The 19430-nt window shown below is 38.3% G+C and overlaps 1 protein-coding gene across 2 annotated transcripts in view; it reads left to right on the top strand.

The window, feature by feature from the left end:
• Nucleotides 1–19430, top strand: part of cacna2d2a (calcium voltage-gated channel auxiliary subunit alpha2delta 2a) — a 228055-nt gene that overhangs the window by 198823 nt on the left and 9802 nt on the right. Inside the window, exons 16-33 of one of the 2 annotated variants that reach the window (XM_039692869.2) lie at nt 2160–2225; nt 3011–3085; nt 3161–3235; nt 3352–3423; nt 4055–4126; nt 4233–4294; nt 5840–5916; nt 7520–7537; nt 10018–10078; nt 15555–15652; nt 16473–16563; nt 16704–16766; nt 16852–16955; nt 17120–17218; nt 18681–18775; nt 18851–18898; nt 19111–19182; nt 19268–19420. In XM_039692869.2, the coding sequence (XP_039548803.2) occupies nt 2160–2225; nt 3011–3085; nt 3161–3235; nt 3352–3423; nt 4055–4126; nt 4233–4294; nt 5840–5916; nt 7520–7537; nt 10018–10078; nt 15555–15652; nt 16473–16563; nt 16704–16766; nt 16852–16955; nt 17120–17218; nt 18681–18775; nt 18851–18898; nt 19111–19182; nt 19268–19420 (1401 nt within the window). The remainder of the gene's footprint in view (nt 1–2159; nt 2226–3010; nt 3086–3160; nt 3236–3351; nt 3424–4054; nt 4127–4232; nt 4295–5839; nt 5917–7519; nt 7538–10017; nt 10079–15554; nt 15653–16472; nt 16564–16703; nt 16767–16851; nt 16956–17119; nt 17219–18680; nt 18776–18850; nt 18899–19110; nt 19183–19267; nt 19421–19430) is intronic. The other variant, XM_039692870.2, reaches the window with a different exon arrangement.

Here is a 19430-nt window from a genome sequence, read left to right as displayed (position 1 = left end):
CAATCATCTTCATCATCATCAGCAGCAGCAAAAAACTCAAAATTGCATTAAATAGTTTGAAATATAGCCAATTCATAGGTCTGTCCGGACTCTGAAACCACTTGAATTGTGTGTTTGTTTATTACAAGTTAAAGAGATAAACTGTAAAAAAATATTTTCAAGATTTGTTATCACAACATATTTTCTTTTGTCAAATCAACTTTATAATAATATATTTAGTTGAGATATTTTGAGTTTCTGATGATTAAATTAATCTCCTTCATTGTATTAACTCAATTGTTCCAGTTCAATCAACTTAAAATTTTAAGGCAACCCAGGTTACTTTTTTTTTTTTTAAGTTAAACCAACAATATTTTTTACAGTGTAGTAATCACAACATTTTTTCTTTTGTCAAATCAACTTAAATAATTTATTTAGTTCAGATAACAGAGAATTTTAAGTTTCTGATGATTAAATCATTCTCCTTCATTGTACTAACTCACTTTTTCCAGTTCAATGAACTTAAAATTTTAAGGCAACCAGGTTACTTACTTTTTTAAGTTAAATCATCAATATTTTTTACAGTGTTGTTCACTTTGAAATTAATTTTTTAGGCATCCACAAGGGCATCCAAGATGTAGGTGCCTTTGTTTCTGCAGTAGTTTCAATTTTGATATTTTTAGGTCAAACTGTTCTTGTCTGTCAGTATAATGGAGGTCTATGGTCACCAGTGTTGGGTGTAACTAATTACTAAGTAATTAGTTACTGTAATTTAACTACTTTTCCCTTGAAAATGTAAAGTAAGGGATTACTCTTCATTTATCTGTAATTTAATTACAGTTACTTCTGATGTAATTGAGGTAAATACTGTGTATAGATCAATCCGATCTCACAGCGATTCGTATGCATTTTATGAGGAATCTAAATATTACGACCGCACTCGAATTATTGTAAAATATGTATGAAAAAAGTGTGAGATCAGACATAAAACAATAGTGGGTTTAACATCAAAATGTATTGTCTGATGCTAAAAAGTATGTTTTTATAATGTAACCTTCTCCACCTTGGTCAGATTTAGGATAATTCATGCAATTTTATAGTATTTATTTGAAAGAATTAAGACAGACTCATGTCTATCCTTGTATTATTCAGCTGGTTGAGATTGATATGGGATTTTGAAAGTAATTAGTAATTAAAAGTAATTAAATACTTTTTAGAGAGGGTAATTAGTACAGTAATCTAATTACACTGCTGAAAAGGTAATTAGTAACTAGTAATTAATTACTTTTTTAGAGTAACTTACCCAACACTGATGGTCACCACCTCAAAGAGCATGCACAGAGAAGTCCAAATTAAACATGATTTAATGACTCGTAAATTTAATGGCCTAAGACACGAAACGAGCGGTTTGTGTGAGAAAACGAACTATCCCTTTAAATCAAACAATTGAAATTAATATTATAATCAATAGCTTAGTAAAACTAGCCAACCTGGTTGTTCAAATGATAAAGTGTACTTAAAGGGTTAGTTCACCCAAAAATGAAAATGATGTCGTTAATGGCTCGTCCCAAGCTCACAAGACCGCCGTTCATCTTCAGAACACAGTTTAAGATATTTTAGATATCTTCTGTCCCTCCATTGTAAATGTGTGTACGGTCACGGTGTACTGTCCTTGTCCAGAGAGGAAATAAAGACATCATCAAAGTGTCTTTATTATAATCTTATAATAATAACTAACTATAGAGTAAAGATTTGGTTTAGAGTTATTTGAATTTAATAATGCATAATTTATAGCTATTACTTTAGTAACAAGGACGCTGTAAAATAAAGTGTTTGTTTATAAACTGTTGAAGTAGAAATGTTTGGTTTTGTTTAGCACGTTTGGGCTTTACAAGAAACACACAAACGCATCCCGTTATCCATTGATTTGAGACTAAGAAAGCGTTTCAGATTGCATTGTTAGCGGTGGCCACTGGCTGTGTTTTATGGCCAGAATGCACTCATTTGAATCTCCACAGCTAGTTTGCTTTGTCATTGACCATATAATTTTACTCGGAGTTGGACGACGAGGCGGTCTTTTATTCATGTGTGCAGTGTACTGTGAGATCCTTCCTCTAGTTCACATCACAGCGATAACAACATCTGATGTTGCTGTATTTGATTTTGTTTTGTTTTTACAGGGTTTGGGTCTCGTCATTACCGGCACAATGCCCGTCTTCAATCTCACCGCTGACGGGGACTCCAAAGTAAGTCGCGAGCAGCTTCCTGTAATTGAACCACCGGTAATTTGTTTGCACACCCCGCAGGACGAAACAAATGTTGCATTATGGCTTTTTCGCATTATTAGTGTGATCACGTTCCACTCCTAATTCTTAGCATGTTCCCTAACTGACATTGACAAACTGTTTGAGAGCGCCATGTTTCACGGTGTTGAGTGCATATTGAATAGGGCTTGACTTTGAAGATACACCAGGCCGTTTGACTTTTGAAGTTTTGTATGCTATATTGTTACATTTATTTAAGTTCAATCGCTTTCATGATATATGAACATTTCCAGGTGAAAATATACTTGGTTATGTTTGGTTAGATGTTTCCGAATTGAATCCGTAGCGTTTGTACTTGTGCATTGATTGATGAGTAATTTCCATTGGATGATCAACTGTCCTGGAGGTATGACTGATAAATGGAGAGGGCATTAGATTCCTATCACATATGGCATATTATTCATTCCTCACCTTATTTGCCCTTTCAATTTATGTCGTTTGCAGATGCTTTTTTGCCAAAGCTATATTTCTTTTTACTTTGACAGCGTCCACGATAATTATATACAACAACAACATTATGTAAACCATAAAAATAAAGAAGTGTGCTTGTTGCGCAAACAGTGCACTCTCGAAGCATTCATCCATTTTTGTTTTTGACTCCTGGCTGTTAGCGTACCTGTAGTTTTATCATATATCAATTCTGCCCCCTTGTGGTCCTTTTCATTGCACTTTTCAGCCTTTGTTTCCTTCTGGTTTCTTTATTTCAGAATCAGTTGATTCTCGGTGTCATGGGTGTAGACATCGCCCTCAATGAAATTAAAGAACTCACACCGCGGTATAAAGTACGTGAAATAATCATTTTTCACTCCCTTTTCTTTCAATCATCATCAGTCATTAATTGGTGTGTCTGTACCCAGCTTGGAGCCAATGGTTACACGTTTGCCATAGATCCCAATGGATACGTTCTGCTACACCCCAATCTACAGCCTAAGGTAGTTTAAAGATCTTAAATGTTGCCCTCTTGTTTTATATCAGTTTTTAATGACGTTTATCTCCATAACTGTAATATATATATATATTTTTTTTTTTCCCTAATGAATTTTAATAGATCATTAGCTTCAGAGAGCCGGTCACATTGGACTTCATGGATGCTGAACTTCCAGACCAGAACAAGGAGGAGGTGAACATCTCTGAAACATGTCCTCCCTGCAAATATGTCAAATACATAATTAAAATGTCATAAAGTAACTAATCGGACATGAGATTCAGCCCAGTAGGATGTGTTTCTTGAAAATGATTGTTTATTGGTCTTGGAACATAATTCCCAAACATCTGTTAATCAAAGATTTTCTTTTTATTAAAATTTTGATGGCACTTAAACATTTGAGGTCAGTAAGATTGGGGGTTGATGGGTTGTTCTTTTATTTATTTAAATGACAGTAAAGACATATAATAAAAAATACCAAAATAAATGTTCATTTGGACTTTTGACTGGAGTAATGATGTATCACAGGAATGCATTATATTTTCAAATATTTTCAAATAGAAGCTACTAATTTAAATGATAATATTTCACTATATTATTGATCTTACTGCATTTTTGATTGAATAACTGCACCTTTGGTGAGCGTATGAGACTTCTTTCAAAAACATTTAAAAATCTTACTGACACCAAATTTCGCAACGGGAAAACTCAACGACTTCCTAGAAAGATTTTAAATCACATTTAATGTACTAACATGTGATCCTTGAGCACACTGCACAATAGTAAAACACAATGAGCTTATTAAGAATCCTTTATCCTTTCCTAGATCCGCCGTCAAATGATTGATGGCAAACCTGGACAGAGGAGATTCAAGACACTAGTAAAGTCTGTTGATGAGGTGAGTCACATGACCTCTTACTAATAATGTGTGATTTTAAATAGTGTGATATGTAATGAAAATCTTGCGGTTGTTTGGTAATCTGCTGCTTAATGTTTATTTTCAGCGCTATATTGACGAGGCCCAGAGGACGTACATATGGAGTCCAGTGAGTGGCACAGATTACAGGTGAATATGACACGCTCGCTTATTCACACTGCTCAGTGTCTGTTGATGTCACTTTGTTTCTACATCCTCTATAAGGGATTATAAGGGATTAATATAAGGGATTTTTGTAATTGTGTAATATAAAGGATGGATGGTTGGATGGATGGGTGCATGGGTGGATGGATGGGTGGAAGGATGGATGGATGGGTGGATGGATGGATGGGTGGATTGATGGATGGATGGATGGGTGGATTGATGGATGGATGGATGGATGGGTGGGTGGGTGTGTGGGTGGATGGATGGATGGATGGGTGGGTGGGTGCATGGACGGGTGGGTGGGTGCGTGGATGGATGGATTGATGGGTGGGTGGATGAATGGATTGATGGATGGATGGCTTGGTGGATGGATGGGTGCGTGGGTGGATGAATGGATGGATGGGTGGATGGATGGATGGATGGATGGGTGGATGGAAGGATGGGTGGGTGCGTGGATGGATGGATGGGTGGATGGATGGATGGTTTGGATGGATGGATGGATGGATGGATGGATGGATGGATGGATGGTTGGGTGGATGGAAGGATGGGTGGATGGATGGATGGATGGATGGATGGGTGGATGGAAGGATGGGTGGGTGCGTGGATGGATGGATGGGTGGATGGATGGATGGATGGATGGATGGATGGATGGATGGATGGGTGGATGGATGGATGGATGGGTGGATGGAAGGATGGGTGGGTGCGTGGATGGATGGATGGATGGGTGGATGGATGGATGGTTTGGATGGATGGATGGGTGGATGGATGGTTGGGTGGATGGAAGGATGGGTGGATGGATGGATGGATGGATGGGTGGATGGATGGATGGATGGGTGGATGGAAGGATGGGTGGGTGCGTGGATGGATGGATGGGTGGATGGAAGGATGGATGGGTGGATGGATGGATGGGTGGATGGAAGGATGGGTGGGTGCGTGGATGGATGGATGGGTGGATGGATGGATGGTTTGGATGGATGGATGGGTGGATGGATGGATGGGTGGATGGATGGATGGGTGGATGGATGGATGGATGGGTGGATGGATGGATGGATGGGTGGATGGATGGGTGGATGGAAGGATGGGTGGGTGCGTGGATGGATGGATGAGTGGATGGATGGATGGTTTGGATGGATGGATGGATGGATGGATGGATGGTTGGGTGGATGGAAGGATGGGTGGGTGCATGGATGGATGGATAGTTTGGATGGATGGATGGGTGGTTGGATGGATGGGTGGTTGGGTGGGTGGGTGGATGAATGGATTGATGGATGGATGGCCGGATGGATTGATGGATGGATGGCTTGCGTGGATGGATTGATTGATTGATTTGATTGATTGATTGATTGATTGATTGATTGATTGATTGATTGATTGATTGATGGGTGGGTGGGTTGATTGGTGGGTGCATGGATGGATGGATGGATGGATGGATGGAGATTGATTGGTTGAATGCTGCTTTAGTGTCTTTGAAAGTGCCTGATATGATCATATGCAGATGGTTTTGAACTTCCTCTCTTTGCTCCTCTGCAGTCTGGGTTTAGTTCTGCCGTCCTACAGTGAGAACCACATCAGGGCCATCCTGAGCGACCAGATCCTCCAGGTCCAGTGTAAGTACCAGAGGCTGGCTAACTCATAGCCTGCTCACCTTTCTTTCTTCCCAAAGAGACTTCCAGCTCCCCCTCTCTCGCCCCCTCTCGCCCAATCAACGGAGAAACCCCCCTCTGACATCACAGCAGCGTCGGGTCCGGGCCCTCGGCGTCCCTTTCAGCACTGGGAGAGCGAGAGTGGACGTGTTCTTCTGTGAAACCCCACCCTACCTCTTCCCTCTTCCCTCCTGTCCTCATGCTGTTCTGTACCGAGGTGATTTTTCTTTCCCTGCACGGATGAAAAGAAAAAACCCTCGCTAAAAACCAGAGAGGTGAAAGCTGTGGTTTTACTGTGTTTACTGAGTTGAAAATAATGGTGACCATGTGCTATTATTTTTCCGTTTGCCAAAACATTAAAAAAATGCTCTCGTCTTCTCTCTCACAATGACGATTCTGAAGCATCTTTTGTCTGGACAGGTTTTGTTTTGTTTTTTTGTTAGCGAGATGTGAAAAGAGGCATGCTTTAGCTTTTCACTGTGTGCTTTATATGTTCAGTCGTGTTTATGATTTGCTCTGATGCTCACTGTGCTGTATTGTTTGCCGGCAGCTTTGGAATCGGTCAATAAATAAGAAAAAGGTATCCCACAATGCCCCCTGATGGGCCATTGTCCCTCACTGGAGATGAAACGCCTTTGGTTTTCCTTTCTTTCTTTCGTTCATTTTCCTTGTTTTTCGTTTGTTCTTTGTTTATTTTATGATTCTGTATCTAGTCTTTTCATTTGCTCAGGTCATCTCTAGCTCCTTCTTTCTTATGTTGTTTTTGTTTTAGTTCATTCTTTTATTCTCATGTAATTCTTTTATTTGTTCTGCTCTTTTTTTATTTTATTGATTCTTTCGTTCACTTCTTTCGTTCGTTCTTCTGTTACTTCAGACCTTTTTTGCTTTTCATTTGTTCTTTCGTGTTTGTTTGTTCATTTGATCTTTAGTTCTTTTATTAATTCTTGTGTTCATGCTTTCATCTATTTCTGTTTGATCTTTTGTTTGTTCTATTTGTTTGATTTCAACTTTGTTTTTATACTATATACACTTTGTTTATTCTTTCATTTGTTTTTTGGTATTTTTTCTTTCTTCATTTGATCTGTAGTTCATTCTTTGATCTTTATTTTTTTTTTTGTGTGTGTGTGTGTATTTATTTTTGTTTTTTCCTTTGGCCCAAACCCATTGGTTTGAAACTAAGCTTTCTTTCTTTCCTTTTACTCCAAAGCGTTCCTCTCTTCATAGCTATTGTGAGATTCTTATTTTGTGACTTTATTTATATATTTCTTTTTTCCATGTTTGTCATATTATTGGTATGGTGAAGGTTCATTAGCTCTGATTCTGGTCTTGTGTCCTCAGATGTTCTCTCCTCGTCTCCGTTTACTTGTTGCATATTATTCTTTGTGGCTTGTCATTCATTTTGGTTTCCTGTTCTCAGTTGTTCTCATTACTGTTTTGACTGACTTGATTTTACTTCTTTTGAAAAACAATATTTTTATTCAAACAGTCATTGAATAAAATATTGTCTGTGACCCCCCTCCTCCCCTTACCCGTCCCCCCTGTTTCTTTTCTGCTCTCTCCTCCTCAGATGGATCAGACTTCAAGGGCAAGTATACACCATATTGGTCCACCACCTTTTTTACTCTACTTCCTTCCTCGTACCCTTGTCCTAAACTCCCCGCTGACTTCCAGCCTGCTTGCCTCCTCTGTTCCTCCTGCCCGCATTGCCTTCAAGACCCTCCTCTTCCTCTCTCTCTCTCTCCTCCTCTCCCTCACTCACCCACCCACCCTCTTGCTGCGGCCTACACCCACATCTTTCTCTTTTCCCTTCTCAAGCTCTCTCTCTCTCTCTTGGCTCGGACAGCCGTTTAAGGTCTCTCCTTGACATCCTGAAAAAGAATCAAATATATTTTTTCTCTCACTGTCAAAACGTATTTCTGATGCCTGTGTCCATTACATTTGGGAAAGTTCTCTTCCACCTGTCTCCTCCTCCCTTTTTTCTTCCTCGGTGACAGTGTTACCATCCTTAAGTTACTCAAATTGGTGCATTTACTGTCGAAATCGTCAGTTGTTGTTTGTCACAGCTAGCTACTTTAGTTATATAGATGCAGTCATTTGTTTGGAAGCATCCCAAAAGTAAGCTTAAGCACTATGAATTAGCAATTAGAGTAGTACAAGTATGGTATTATTGTGGCCTTTGTTGAGAAGTAATTGAGTGTAGCATATCATTGTCTGTTTGATCTGAAATTTTGGACCTAAAAATGAAAATGCAACTCCAAAACTATATGGCTTTCTTTCATCCATTGAACAGAAAATATCATATTGTGCAGAATATTTATTCTGCTCTATTTCTTTTAATGAAAATATATACTGTGCAGTGCCTGTCAACCTCAAAAAGATCAAAAGAGCATAATTTAGTCCTATTACTTATACACTGTATTCTAGGCTTTCTGAAATCATATAAAAGCTTTGTATGAAGGACCAAACAAAATCATTACTATTTTCACTTTTCAGTAAACATGTTTTAACTTTGATCTCGTCCCCACTAAAACCATTATACGATTTTGTTTTTGTTTTATAAAGGTGAAATTTAGCTTTTTGGTGTTTGACATTGGCTGATCAGTGTTCGTTTTATTTATATGCTATTATAGTATTTATTAATATTCTGAATTAGATTTATTACTTCAAACTTATATATTTCTGTTTAAATGCCAAAGCAACTATTTTTTGTAACTAAGTTTTTAATATTTATATTTTATTTATTTTAGTTTTAGTTTTAAGCCAAGGCAAGTTTATATATAGTGTACTGTATCAGCACATTTCATGCACAATTGTAATATATATATGTATTCAATGTGCTTTACACTGAAAGGAATTCAATAAGACAACAGATAACAGATGCATAAAATAATAATAAAAAATTAGCATTGGTTAACAATAACAGTATATACGTTCATTGAATAGAATAGAGCAGTTTGAACATCCTCTCGTTGTTCTTCATATCGGTTTGAGGGTAAATAAATGATCTTGAATTTCTATTTCTCGAAGACGGAGTAGAAATGTTGCCATACAGATGAATAGTTAAATACAGACCTTTATGAGCATGTGATGTTGTCTTCCGTTTAGCCACAGTTTTATTCTTTTAGGTTTTTCTGTTATGCTTTATAATGGTCAGTTAAGAGGCAGATGAATTTGCTAGATGGCCTCCTTTAGGTCCTTTCCTGTTGTCTCGGTGCTGGAGGTCTTAGTAGCGGCCGGTTGGTTTGTCGTCCTCCTCTTACACCCCGTGTTTTCATCAGCTTGACCCCTTTGTGCGTCTATCACCCTCCAGACTGCCACTGTGGACGTGCCGCTACGTCTTCAAAACCCCTGACCTGGAAGTGCTAGACATTGTGGAGGCAAAACTACCTGGGCACAACAGTGGTTTCATTGGGATATATACCTTTCTTCACAGACTAATGTGACATTTCCTGCTTGTTTACTTGTTTAACGTCATTATTTGTTGAATATGAAGACATGCAAATGCTTCAATAACATGTAGCAGATTAAACTGGGTTGCCCTTCCTCTTGCCCTTCACAATGCTGGGCACTTTCTCCGATTGTGTCTCTGGAGCGGCTCCGCGGTGTCAGTCTGGGGTGATCACCTCCATCAGGACCCCTGTCTCACCCACTCCCAGCTAAACGGTTGGCCATGTTGATGCCTGTTGAAAAAGAAAGTGGCACAGCCCACAGTGTTTATGAAAACGACGTCGGAGAACTCGCTTCGTCTCAATGTGTATCCCGGGAGTCAAGCCAGTTCTCCGACTTGCGAAAGAACGAAATTTGAACAAAAATTCCAATCAAAATATTCAAACTGTCTGCTTTCCCAATTTTTCCCAATATTTTGGCCAATGGGACTCCATTAAAGGCACCATAGTGGCTAACGCTGGTATTCCCCCATGAATCCTCAGTGTTGCGTATGGTAACGTCCCCACTGCGTTCCTGCACCTTTTGAAGAGCAGCTGATGTTCATTTGTTTCTCAGAAGCCTCCCTGTGTTCTCCACCCTCCGCTTCCCCCTGGATAATCTTGCCCGTTTCTGTTGCAGATTTTGAGTCTCTCCTGCCAAACACTTTTGAGTCAGAGGGACATGTGTTCATTGCCCCCAGGTAGCTTTGTGTGACTTCTTGAAGCCACGTTCCTGTTTTTTCGTGCATACGTCCATCCCTAACTTCCTTTTCAACATACCGTAGTGACTGTAGTCTCTGTGTTTGCTGTGCGTAACGTGTCTTTCCATTTTAACCCAAGTGAATGTGTTTATTTGTTGTTCTGTCTGTCGAGACTCCTCGCCGTCACCCGTAGGAAAGACAAAAAGATCTCTTTAATGTGTCAATTAGACAGCTGAACCAACAAATGGAGAATTTTTACTGTTCTGGGTTCATTACAAGTACACTCCTAAAGAAAAAATAATAATTCAATATTGCCTTAACATTTAATCAACAACCTTTAAATTATTATTATTTTTTTTTGATTTTACAGAAAAGCACTAGTTATGCGTACAGTATTTCACTTAAAGTTGAATTCTATTGGAGCCAGTAAATTAAAGCTTGTATAAACCGCATATCTTATTTCTTCTAGGGATGTTTAATCAATGCATTTTCTGCAGGTGAAGTATGCTCTATTTAAAATACTTTACTCTTTCCCCACCAGCGTAAAAGAAAAGCCAGCATTTTTTATCATTTTTAAAAAAAATCATGGCCCCCAGAAAATTTTGTTGCATGAATATCTGAATATGCAATATATCAAAAGAAAGAACACAGCCTCTGCTTTTAAACAACCAAATAGAGCGTTTTATTCTAGCTTTATCCATTCTTTTTTTTCATCAACACTTGAATGGGCGTTTCATTTAAAAAAGCAACATTCTGAACAAAAACATGAGAATATAAACACGGAGAATTCCGTCAATGGCGGGGAAAGAGTTAACTGGTAGTTGTAAAATACACTGTAAAAATCCCGTTGTTTTTACAAAAAAAAAATCCTGGCAGCTGTGGTTGCCAGAATAATTCTGTAAAAAATACAGTAAAAATGTAAACATATTTACAGAACAACCTGGAAATGTTATAGTATAATATTGTAACATTTCAATTTAAACCGGTAACTCCAAATACCGTAACAAATACTGACAACCACCATAAAAATGCAAGTGGTGGTAACACTTTAGAATACGGTTCCTTCGTTACTGAATAACTACACACGAACTAATGAGTAACACAATATTAACAATCTAGTAACTATTATTAACTAACAAGAAACTCTGATTAACGAACTAGTAAGTAATAGCGCACAGACGAAAGTGGTAGTTCACTATTAAGTAATCAATAACTACTATTTTTTTAATACTTCCCAGAGAACTACTGAAAAAGTTTATTAATAATCTAGTAACTGCTATTAACTAAAAGAAATTCTTATTAACGAATTAGTAAGTAATAGCTCACAGATGAAAGTGTTACTAGATACTTCTGTGGGAATTACTAATTATTTGGATTCGTATTATAAAGTGAAGATCATTGGAACTAACTAGTAATGACTCAAGTGTTACTAAAGACATTTTCTAAAAGTATACTAAAGTTCACCAAAAATCTCAAACGTTTGCACAAATTATGACTAGATCATGTAGTAACACTTGAGTAATTACTAGTTAGTTCCAATGATCTTCACTTTATAATACGGATCCAAATAATTAGTAATTCCCACAGAAGTATCTAGTAACACTTTCGTCTGTGCGCTATTACTTACTAGTTCGTTAATCAGAGTTTCTTGTTAGTTAATAATAGTTACTAGATTGTTAATATTGTGTTACTCATTAGTTCTTGTGTAGTTATTCAGTAACGAAGGAACCGTATTCTAAAGTGTTACCCAAGTAAGCCTCATGAAGAAGTTGATCACAAGTAGCCTTTCCACAAGCTGAATTAAACTAGTATACAGAAACACAAAACGCCATCATGGGAACACTCATGACACTAAATTAAGGCTGTGTGTCCACCAAAGTGTTTTTAGGCAGCTGAAAACGCTAGATGCTCTGCTGAAGACACTGTGCTTTGGGCGCTTGAGAGCGTTTTGGCAACGCAGCGTTTTTTCGTTGAGACGTTTCATTGCTATGATACAGAATATCCGCAGCAGTTTGAATGTTTATGACAGTTGGTCAGTGCAGTTTAGTCCCGCCCCTCCTCCACTGTGATTGGACGGCTGGGTAAAAAGTGACAGTGATGAGCGCTGCATTTTATCCAAAGTTGAACATTTTTCAACTCTCTAAAAACGCCGGGCGCTTCAGCGTGAAAAAAATGCTCAGCGCCTCGTCACGGTCATGGCGTTTAAAAAAACGCGGCGCTCCCATTGAAAACAATTGAAAAACGGTTTGGTGGACACACGGCCTAATGCAATAAACATTCATTAAACAACAGAAGAGGTAACATAAACGCCTCGGTTACCACTGTAACCTCTGTTCCCTTTCAAGGGAACTTGCGTTGCGTCGATTGGCTTGTGAGGAAGTTCTTTAGGGCAAGAGAAACGGCCAATGTCTCCAGGTGGTTGATGTCCCATGAGAAATGGCGCTTTTAGGATCGCTGCCCAGCCAAGAAGCTCCCAACACAGGAACCAAGGTTTCTTCCACATAACGTCATCATGCGATTCCCTCGGGGGAAAACCCTTTGGTCCTGAGCCACCACTGCAGGGGTCTCATGTACAACAGTCCAAAAGTAGGGGTGTAACGGTACACAAGAATCACGGTTCGGTACGTACCTCGGTTTTAAAGTCACGGTTCGGTGCGTTTTCGGAAAGAAAGAAATGCCACAGAAATTTCCTGTTTGTTTAAAGAAAATATATTTTTAAATAAGTTTGAGTTTTCCCACATCTTGAAAGTTTCAGGTTTATAAATGGGAGTCATCTTTGAAGGATGAACAAATAATGTTTTGGTCATGACATGCATTGCCTTCATTTATTTATATAATATTTTGAGTTTTGAAGTGCTGGAAAAAGATGTGTGAAGTACTTAAAAGCGTTTCACTATTCCAGCCAAACTGGTTCCAGTTAGTGTTACTATGTTAAATCCGTGGTGAATGTTGCTGGTCTGTGGACGTAAAGTATTACTAGTTCATTCACGGCTCAATGTTTCTCCTGGTTTCCACGTCAACGCTGTTTGATCTAATAGAGATCTACGGTTAATAACAGAGAAATGTAAATGCTTCTCACTAGATCTCGCAGTGATGTTATTACTTCAGTGGCGAATTCAAATGTTTTCTTTATTGGATCTCTTAGCACGGTGTAGTAACAGTGTTGCTTGATCGAGATCAGCTCGCGCTGCACAGATATGTTGCTGGTCCGAACCGATAAACGATCCGTGAAGAACTTAATGAGTAGCGCAGTTTCGTTCCGCTTTCATTATGCTTGCCATTTGATGTTGCGCAACGTTGTGGTGGCTGCGCCAGCGCAAATTTTGTGTGCAGGAAAAATGGTCCGTTTGTATGAATCGTTTGGTTTGTATGCGTACCGAACCGGAAGCCTCAAAACTTTATAGTTTCCTGGTTCGTGACGTCACCCGCCTCCTACGTCCCGCCACACCCCTCCGCTTCCGGCTCATGGGACCTTATTTCGGAAAAAATATGAATGGTAGTCAATGGCGAGAGACAATTTATCTTTTTATTCCGTCTGAACTGTGCCCTCAATTACACATATGATGTTTGTCAATTTAAAAGATAATTCTGAAAGTCAAAAACGTCGCAGTTTGTCATAAAACAGAAGAGTAACATTTAGTTTTATGTGAAAATCGCTCTATGAACTACATCTCCCGGGAAGCGAAACAACGAGTGAGATCCGCTGCTCGTGTGTGTGCAGTCTGGTACAAAACACTCAGGTAGGACGGCGTAACGTTACGATTATAACGTAAGACTATAGAAACAATGACAGACAATAGCCTCAGTCAAGTTAGCTTCATTCATTGAGAGAAAATGCGCACCTTTGGGGTTTGTAGTCTTTGTAATTAAGTATTTTCACAGTCTTATACCTCAACGGTTTTACATCAAACTGCGACTTTCTTTACTTTAAAATGTATCTTTTAAATTGACAAACATCATATGTGTAATTCAAGGCATAATTCAAACGAGATCAAAATATTTGTTGTCTCTCGCCATTGACTACCATTCAATATTTTTCCGAAATAAGGTCCCATGGTGGTCGACCGGAAGGGGAGGGACTTAGGCTCTCTATTGGACTGATTTTACATGTGCTTCAAGACGTCATCACGCGAAGCGTTCCCTCAGCGTCAAATCCACGCAGCGCGAGTTCCCTTGAAAGGGAACCCAAATGTGCATAATTGTTAACAAAATATTTTCAAATGTCAAATGTCACACAGGGAATTCTGGGAATGTTTGTTTACAGTTTTTCACTGTAAATTATAATTTGATTTGCCCTTTTTTAGTATTTTACTGTAAATTGCATGTAATCTTATTACATGAAATGTATTTTAGTTTTTCCCTGTATATAATATAGGAACTTACTGTTCTTACTTACTTTTTTGTAGCGTTTTTACAATATTTTACAGTTAAAATGACACTAATATTTAATTCCAAAAATTACAACACCTAACTATGTCTGGCCTAATATACTTTCACTGTCAGTAGTAGTAGTATACATTATATATTATAATAAATGTTATATTTGCTGGTTTTACAAACTTTCAGCTTCAAGCCCCTAATGAAAGCTGTTGATAAAGCTTAACTTGTTATGAACCTGGAAAGTTCCTTTAAATCTCCTCCTTTACAGATTTTTAACCTGAGAAAAAGACCCCAGTAATCTCACATGTGTCTCCTTTAGATTTCAGGAGACATCTCAACAGTGTCTCAAACTGCTGTGAGATTTTAGTGTGCACTGCAATTTGAGCTCAAACGTTCATCTTTGCTATGCACAATTTTATAGACAATTTAAGAAAAAAAAAATGTCTCATGTGATGAAAGCCAAACCTCTGAGCTGTAAATCTTCCTCTGGGTATCTCTGTGTTTGAGCTCATTGTCGTGGATCAGCAGATTCTCCACATCTCATCGCTGCAGCTCTCGCCCGCCCGCGCGTCTCCTCTGTATCTGTGTGCATGGCCTTCTCCTCACTTCCTTCATCAGTATCAAGGGGAAGGTTCACTTTGCAACTGATGGATCTAGAGATGTTCATGTGCATGAGTTTATGAATGATCATCTCTCTGTGTGTTTGTACTTTGCATATACACTCCAAAAATCATGTTCTGTTTTCCAGTAAAAACATCCTTGAAACAAGATACAGTTAACTGAGATTTTGCGAGAATGCATATTGTAAGTGTATTTTAGGCAAGAGTTTATCCTTAAATCTACCAATGAATCGAGACAAAATACAATGGTTTTACTTCTCAGGTCAATTTATCTTGTTTTAATGATGTTTCTGTTTAGTACTGGTTAAGAATAGTTAGTTTTTTTATATATGTATTTGGTGTTTTGTGTGTGTTTAATATGTATACATGAATGTGAGCAATGTGAAATATTTATTATATACTATGATATAACTGTTTTTGAAGTTAATTTTGATATGTGTGTCCTGTCAGTGAAGAATGACATGTGTTTTCCTCAGGGAATACTGCAAAGAACTGGAGCTTTCTAACAACAACACAGAGTTCCTGCTCAACTTCATCGCTCTGATGGAGAAGGTCACACCAGACTCCAAACAATGTGAGTCGCAGATCTTACAAATGTCTCATCCCTCTTACCAGTGTGTGATTTATTGACTGACTTTACGACTTTTGAAAGGATTGTTGAGGAATCTGTTGGTCTTCTTGCACTACTTTTGCCGTCTTTCAGTTAACCAAACGCCAGCTAAAACCAGCCTTGCTGGTGTGAGCAGGTCTGCTGGCTGGTTTTTGAAGGGTTTTGGGCACGTTTTAGCAAGAAAACTGACTTGCTCAAGCTAAGAAACCAGCTGAGACCACTTTAAACCACCTAAGAATCTGTTTAACATACTGCTAACATACATTTTTTAATGTTTTTTTTTTTTTTGTGGATACTGTCATGGACCCCACATAATTATTTGTATTTTAGAAGTATTATTTACATACTATTATAGTATTCATTAATATTAATGAATACTATAATAGTATGTAAATAAAAATATAAAAATATTATTTTTGGTTAACTTTCATTTCTATATGATCAGATTTCATTTTAATTTTTTTTTAAGTTACTGTGCTTTTTTACTGTCATTTTTACATTTTATTTATAGCTTTAATTCATTTTTGTTTTTGTTTTTGTTATTTTAGTACTTATCTATTCCAGTTCCCAATTTTTGTTTTGTAACTTTTTTCAGTTTCAGTTGTAACTAATTTTCAGTTTTGGTTTTTGTAAGTTTTTCATCTAATGCTTATATTTTATACTGAAATTTTTTTTTTTTTTTTTTTTTTTTGAACAACAGAGATAATAATTCTTGAACTCAGAACAATCTTGTATTAAGATATCAGCTCATATATCCTAATATTATCATCATTATTCCACGCAGGTGACAATTTCTTGCTGCATAATCTGATCTTGGACACGGGCATCATTAGACAGCTGGTAGATAAAGTCTGGAAGACCAAGGACCTCAACACGTATGTTCATATTCAGAATGAACCGCTGGATTTATTAGCAGATTCACACCATGCTAGTTTAGCATCATCCTAATCTCAAGCACAAAAGCACCTTCATTAGAGCTAGAGGAACTGTAAATGTGTGTGTTGCGTTCCTCTAGGTATGGCTTTCTGGCAGTCTTCGCGGCCACAGATGGAGGCGTCACTCGGGTTTTCCCTAATAAGTGAGTGAGGTTCATTTTTTTTAATCTTTGTCACTGTGTTATTATAAATACCTGCTGAGGAAAAGTGTGTGTGTGCGTGCATCAGGGCCGCTGAGACCTGGGAGGAGGATCCAGAGCCATTTAATGCTAGTTATTACCGTCGCAGTCTGGACAACAAGGGCTACATCTTCAGAGCCCCCTATCGCACCGGTGAGTGTGTGTGTGTGTGTGTGTGTTATTATAGAAACACATCAGACTAAACTGTCCTTACAGTCACATAAGAATTTTAATGACAGTATCATTTATATAATATATTGTTAATTTGGTTATGTAATAGTTTTCAAGAGCTGCTCTTTTTTGGGGGGTTTTTTCAGGCAATGATGACATGCTGAATCCAGAGAACGACACCATCGGCATTCTGGTTAGCACAGCAGTGGACATTACCGTAGGAAACAAAAACCTCAAACCTGCAGGTACAATAAAACAAATGACAAAATAAAAAATAGGGTTCACATGGAAGCCTTTTAAAACAAACCAAATGATACAGCCTGTGTGTGCAAACAATGGCAAGATCATTCATTTTACGCAATGTAAGGCTGGATATCTGTCATTTACTGTCCAAACAGCATCTGTGTTTGAAGACGTGATCTTTCTCAGTGCAATACATTTTTTTTACTACGAATCTACAGTGGATATGCTGTGGTTCGCATGATCATCGTGTTCCAGTAGGGTTATCTGACAGGTGGATTAGCACAGAGAAGTGCTGGGTTTAGAAGGATGACATATTCTGCTCTGAACATCGTTGTAAAGTCAACTCTGTTAAAGGAGTAGTTCACATTTTGCTGATAATTTACTCACCCCCATGTCATCCAAGATGTCCATGTCTTTCTTTCTTCAGTCGAAAAGAAATTAAGGTTTTTGATGAAAACATCCCAGGATTTTTCTCCATATAATGGACTTCAATGGGAACCAAACGGTTCAAGGTCCAAATGAGAATTTCAGTGCAGCTTCAAAGGGCTTTAAACGACACCAGACGCTGAATAAGGGTCTTATCTAGCGAAACGATCGCTCATTTAAAAAAAAAAAAGTTTTATAAGCACAAATGCACGCCTTGCTCTATTCTGTGATGCGCGTTCGTGACTCTCCTGTTCAAACTCGTTCATCAAAAACAAATCTTTTTTCGAGTCATTTCGTTCATTCAACGAAGGAAATGACTCGTAAATGACTCATGAACGAAATGACTCGTAAAAAAGATTCGTTCATTTGGATGAACGAGTTCGAACAGGAGAGTCTAGCAAGGCGAGCATGTGTGCTTATAAAACTTAACGTTTTTTATTTATTTTTGAAATGAGCGATCGTTTCGCTTTATAAGACCCTTATTCATCATCTGGTGTCGTTTAAAGACCTTTGAAGCTGCACTGAAACTCTCATTTGGACCTTGAACCGTTTGGTTCCCAATGAAGTCCATTATATGGACCTTAATTTAAAAACCTTAATTTCTTTTCGACTGAAGAAAGAAAGACGTGGACATCTTGGATGACATGAGGGTGAGTAAATTATCAGCAAAAGTTTTTTTAAAAGTGAACTACTCCTTTAAATTAAGTTGATGTAAATATCTTGCCAAAGTAAAGTATTCTAGAAACCATACCTTAAAATCCTGAAATACTGTAATTCTGTGTATATTGGGATCGCGCGCTGTCTTATGCGTCTTTGTGCACACGCTTCGGACGTGTCAGTGAGCGCAAGTAAGATCGTTTTGTTTGCATCAGCATGAATTTGAAAATCACATTTCATTGGTTCAGCTGTAGAGAATTCAGTTTTCACTTGTGATCAGCCTGTGCACACTCCCACTCATTTTTGGGTCACATTTTAATTGTAGACCAGAGGTTTTAGGGTTTCTTTTTCTCAGCCTTTTTCTGTCTTATGCTATCTCAGTTGTGGGTGTAAAGCTTGATCTTGAGGCTTGGACTGAAAAATTCAAGATCTTGGCAAGCAACCACACAGACAGCAACCGGCAAGGCTCTCAAACGGTAAAATGCACACACACACTTAAATATACACACACACAAGTACTATTGCTAAATACTGTTGTTCCTTCCTGACAGTGTGGACCAACCAGTGGCTGTGAAATGGACTGTGAAGCCAACAGTGATGTAAGAGACTCAATACTGAGAGCTAAAGATCCGATCTATCCTCATTCACAGCTTCTTTTCAGAGTGTATCCATTAAGGTTATGGCTGATTGATCTAGTGATATTACCATCATTTTCCATTTAAATTGACTGATTGATTGTGCATGTCTGACATAAACCCACGCATTACAGGTACGTAATGCATTTACTAGAAGCTGTCCTTGTTCTTTGCAGGACTTGCTTTGTTATCTGATAGATGACGGCGGCTTCCTCGTCATGTCCAATCAGAAAGACCACTGGAATAAGGTCAGGAAGTTCAACAGGACAGCGATGTGAAAACAGACTGTTTGCTCCTGTTTTTCACCCTGTGCTCTTCCTCTTTTATTTGTAGATTGGGATGTTCTTCAGCGAAGTCGACCCCATTCTCTTTTACAGCCTCTACAACAACTCCTTCTACAGACGCAAGCAGTCCTACGACTATCAGTCAGTGTGTGACCCCGTGCCCAGCAGCAACACAGGGGCCGCCCCGCGAGGAGTGTTTGTGGTAAGAGGAT

This window comes from Pimephales promelas, chromosome 8 (assembly GCF_988280905.1).
Source record: "Pimephales promelas chromosome 8, fPimPro1.hap1.1, whole genome shotgun sequence".
Classification (NCBI taxonomy): Eukaryota; Metazoa; Chordata; class Actinopteri; order Cypriniformes; family Leuciscidae; genus Pimephales; species Pimephales promelas.
Note: the sequence above shows the minus strand (reverse complement) of the source record. Positions and strands in the feature narration are given on the sequence as shown.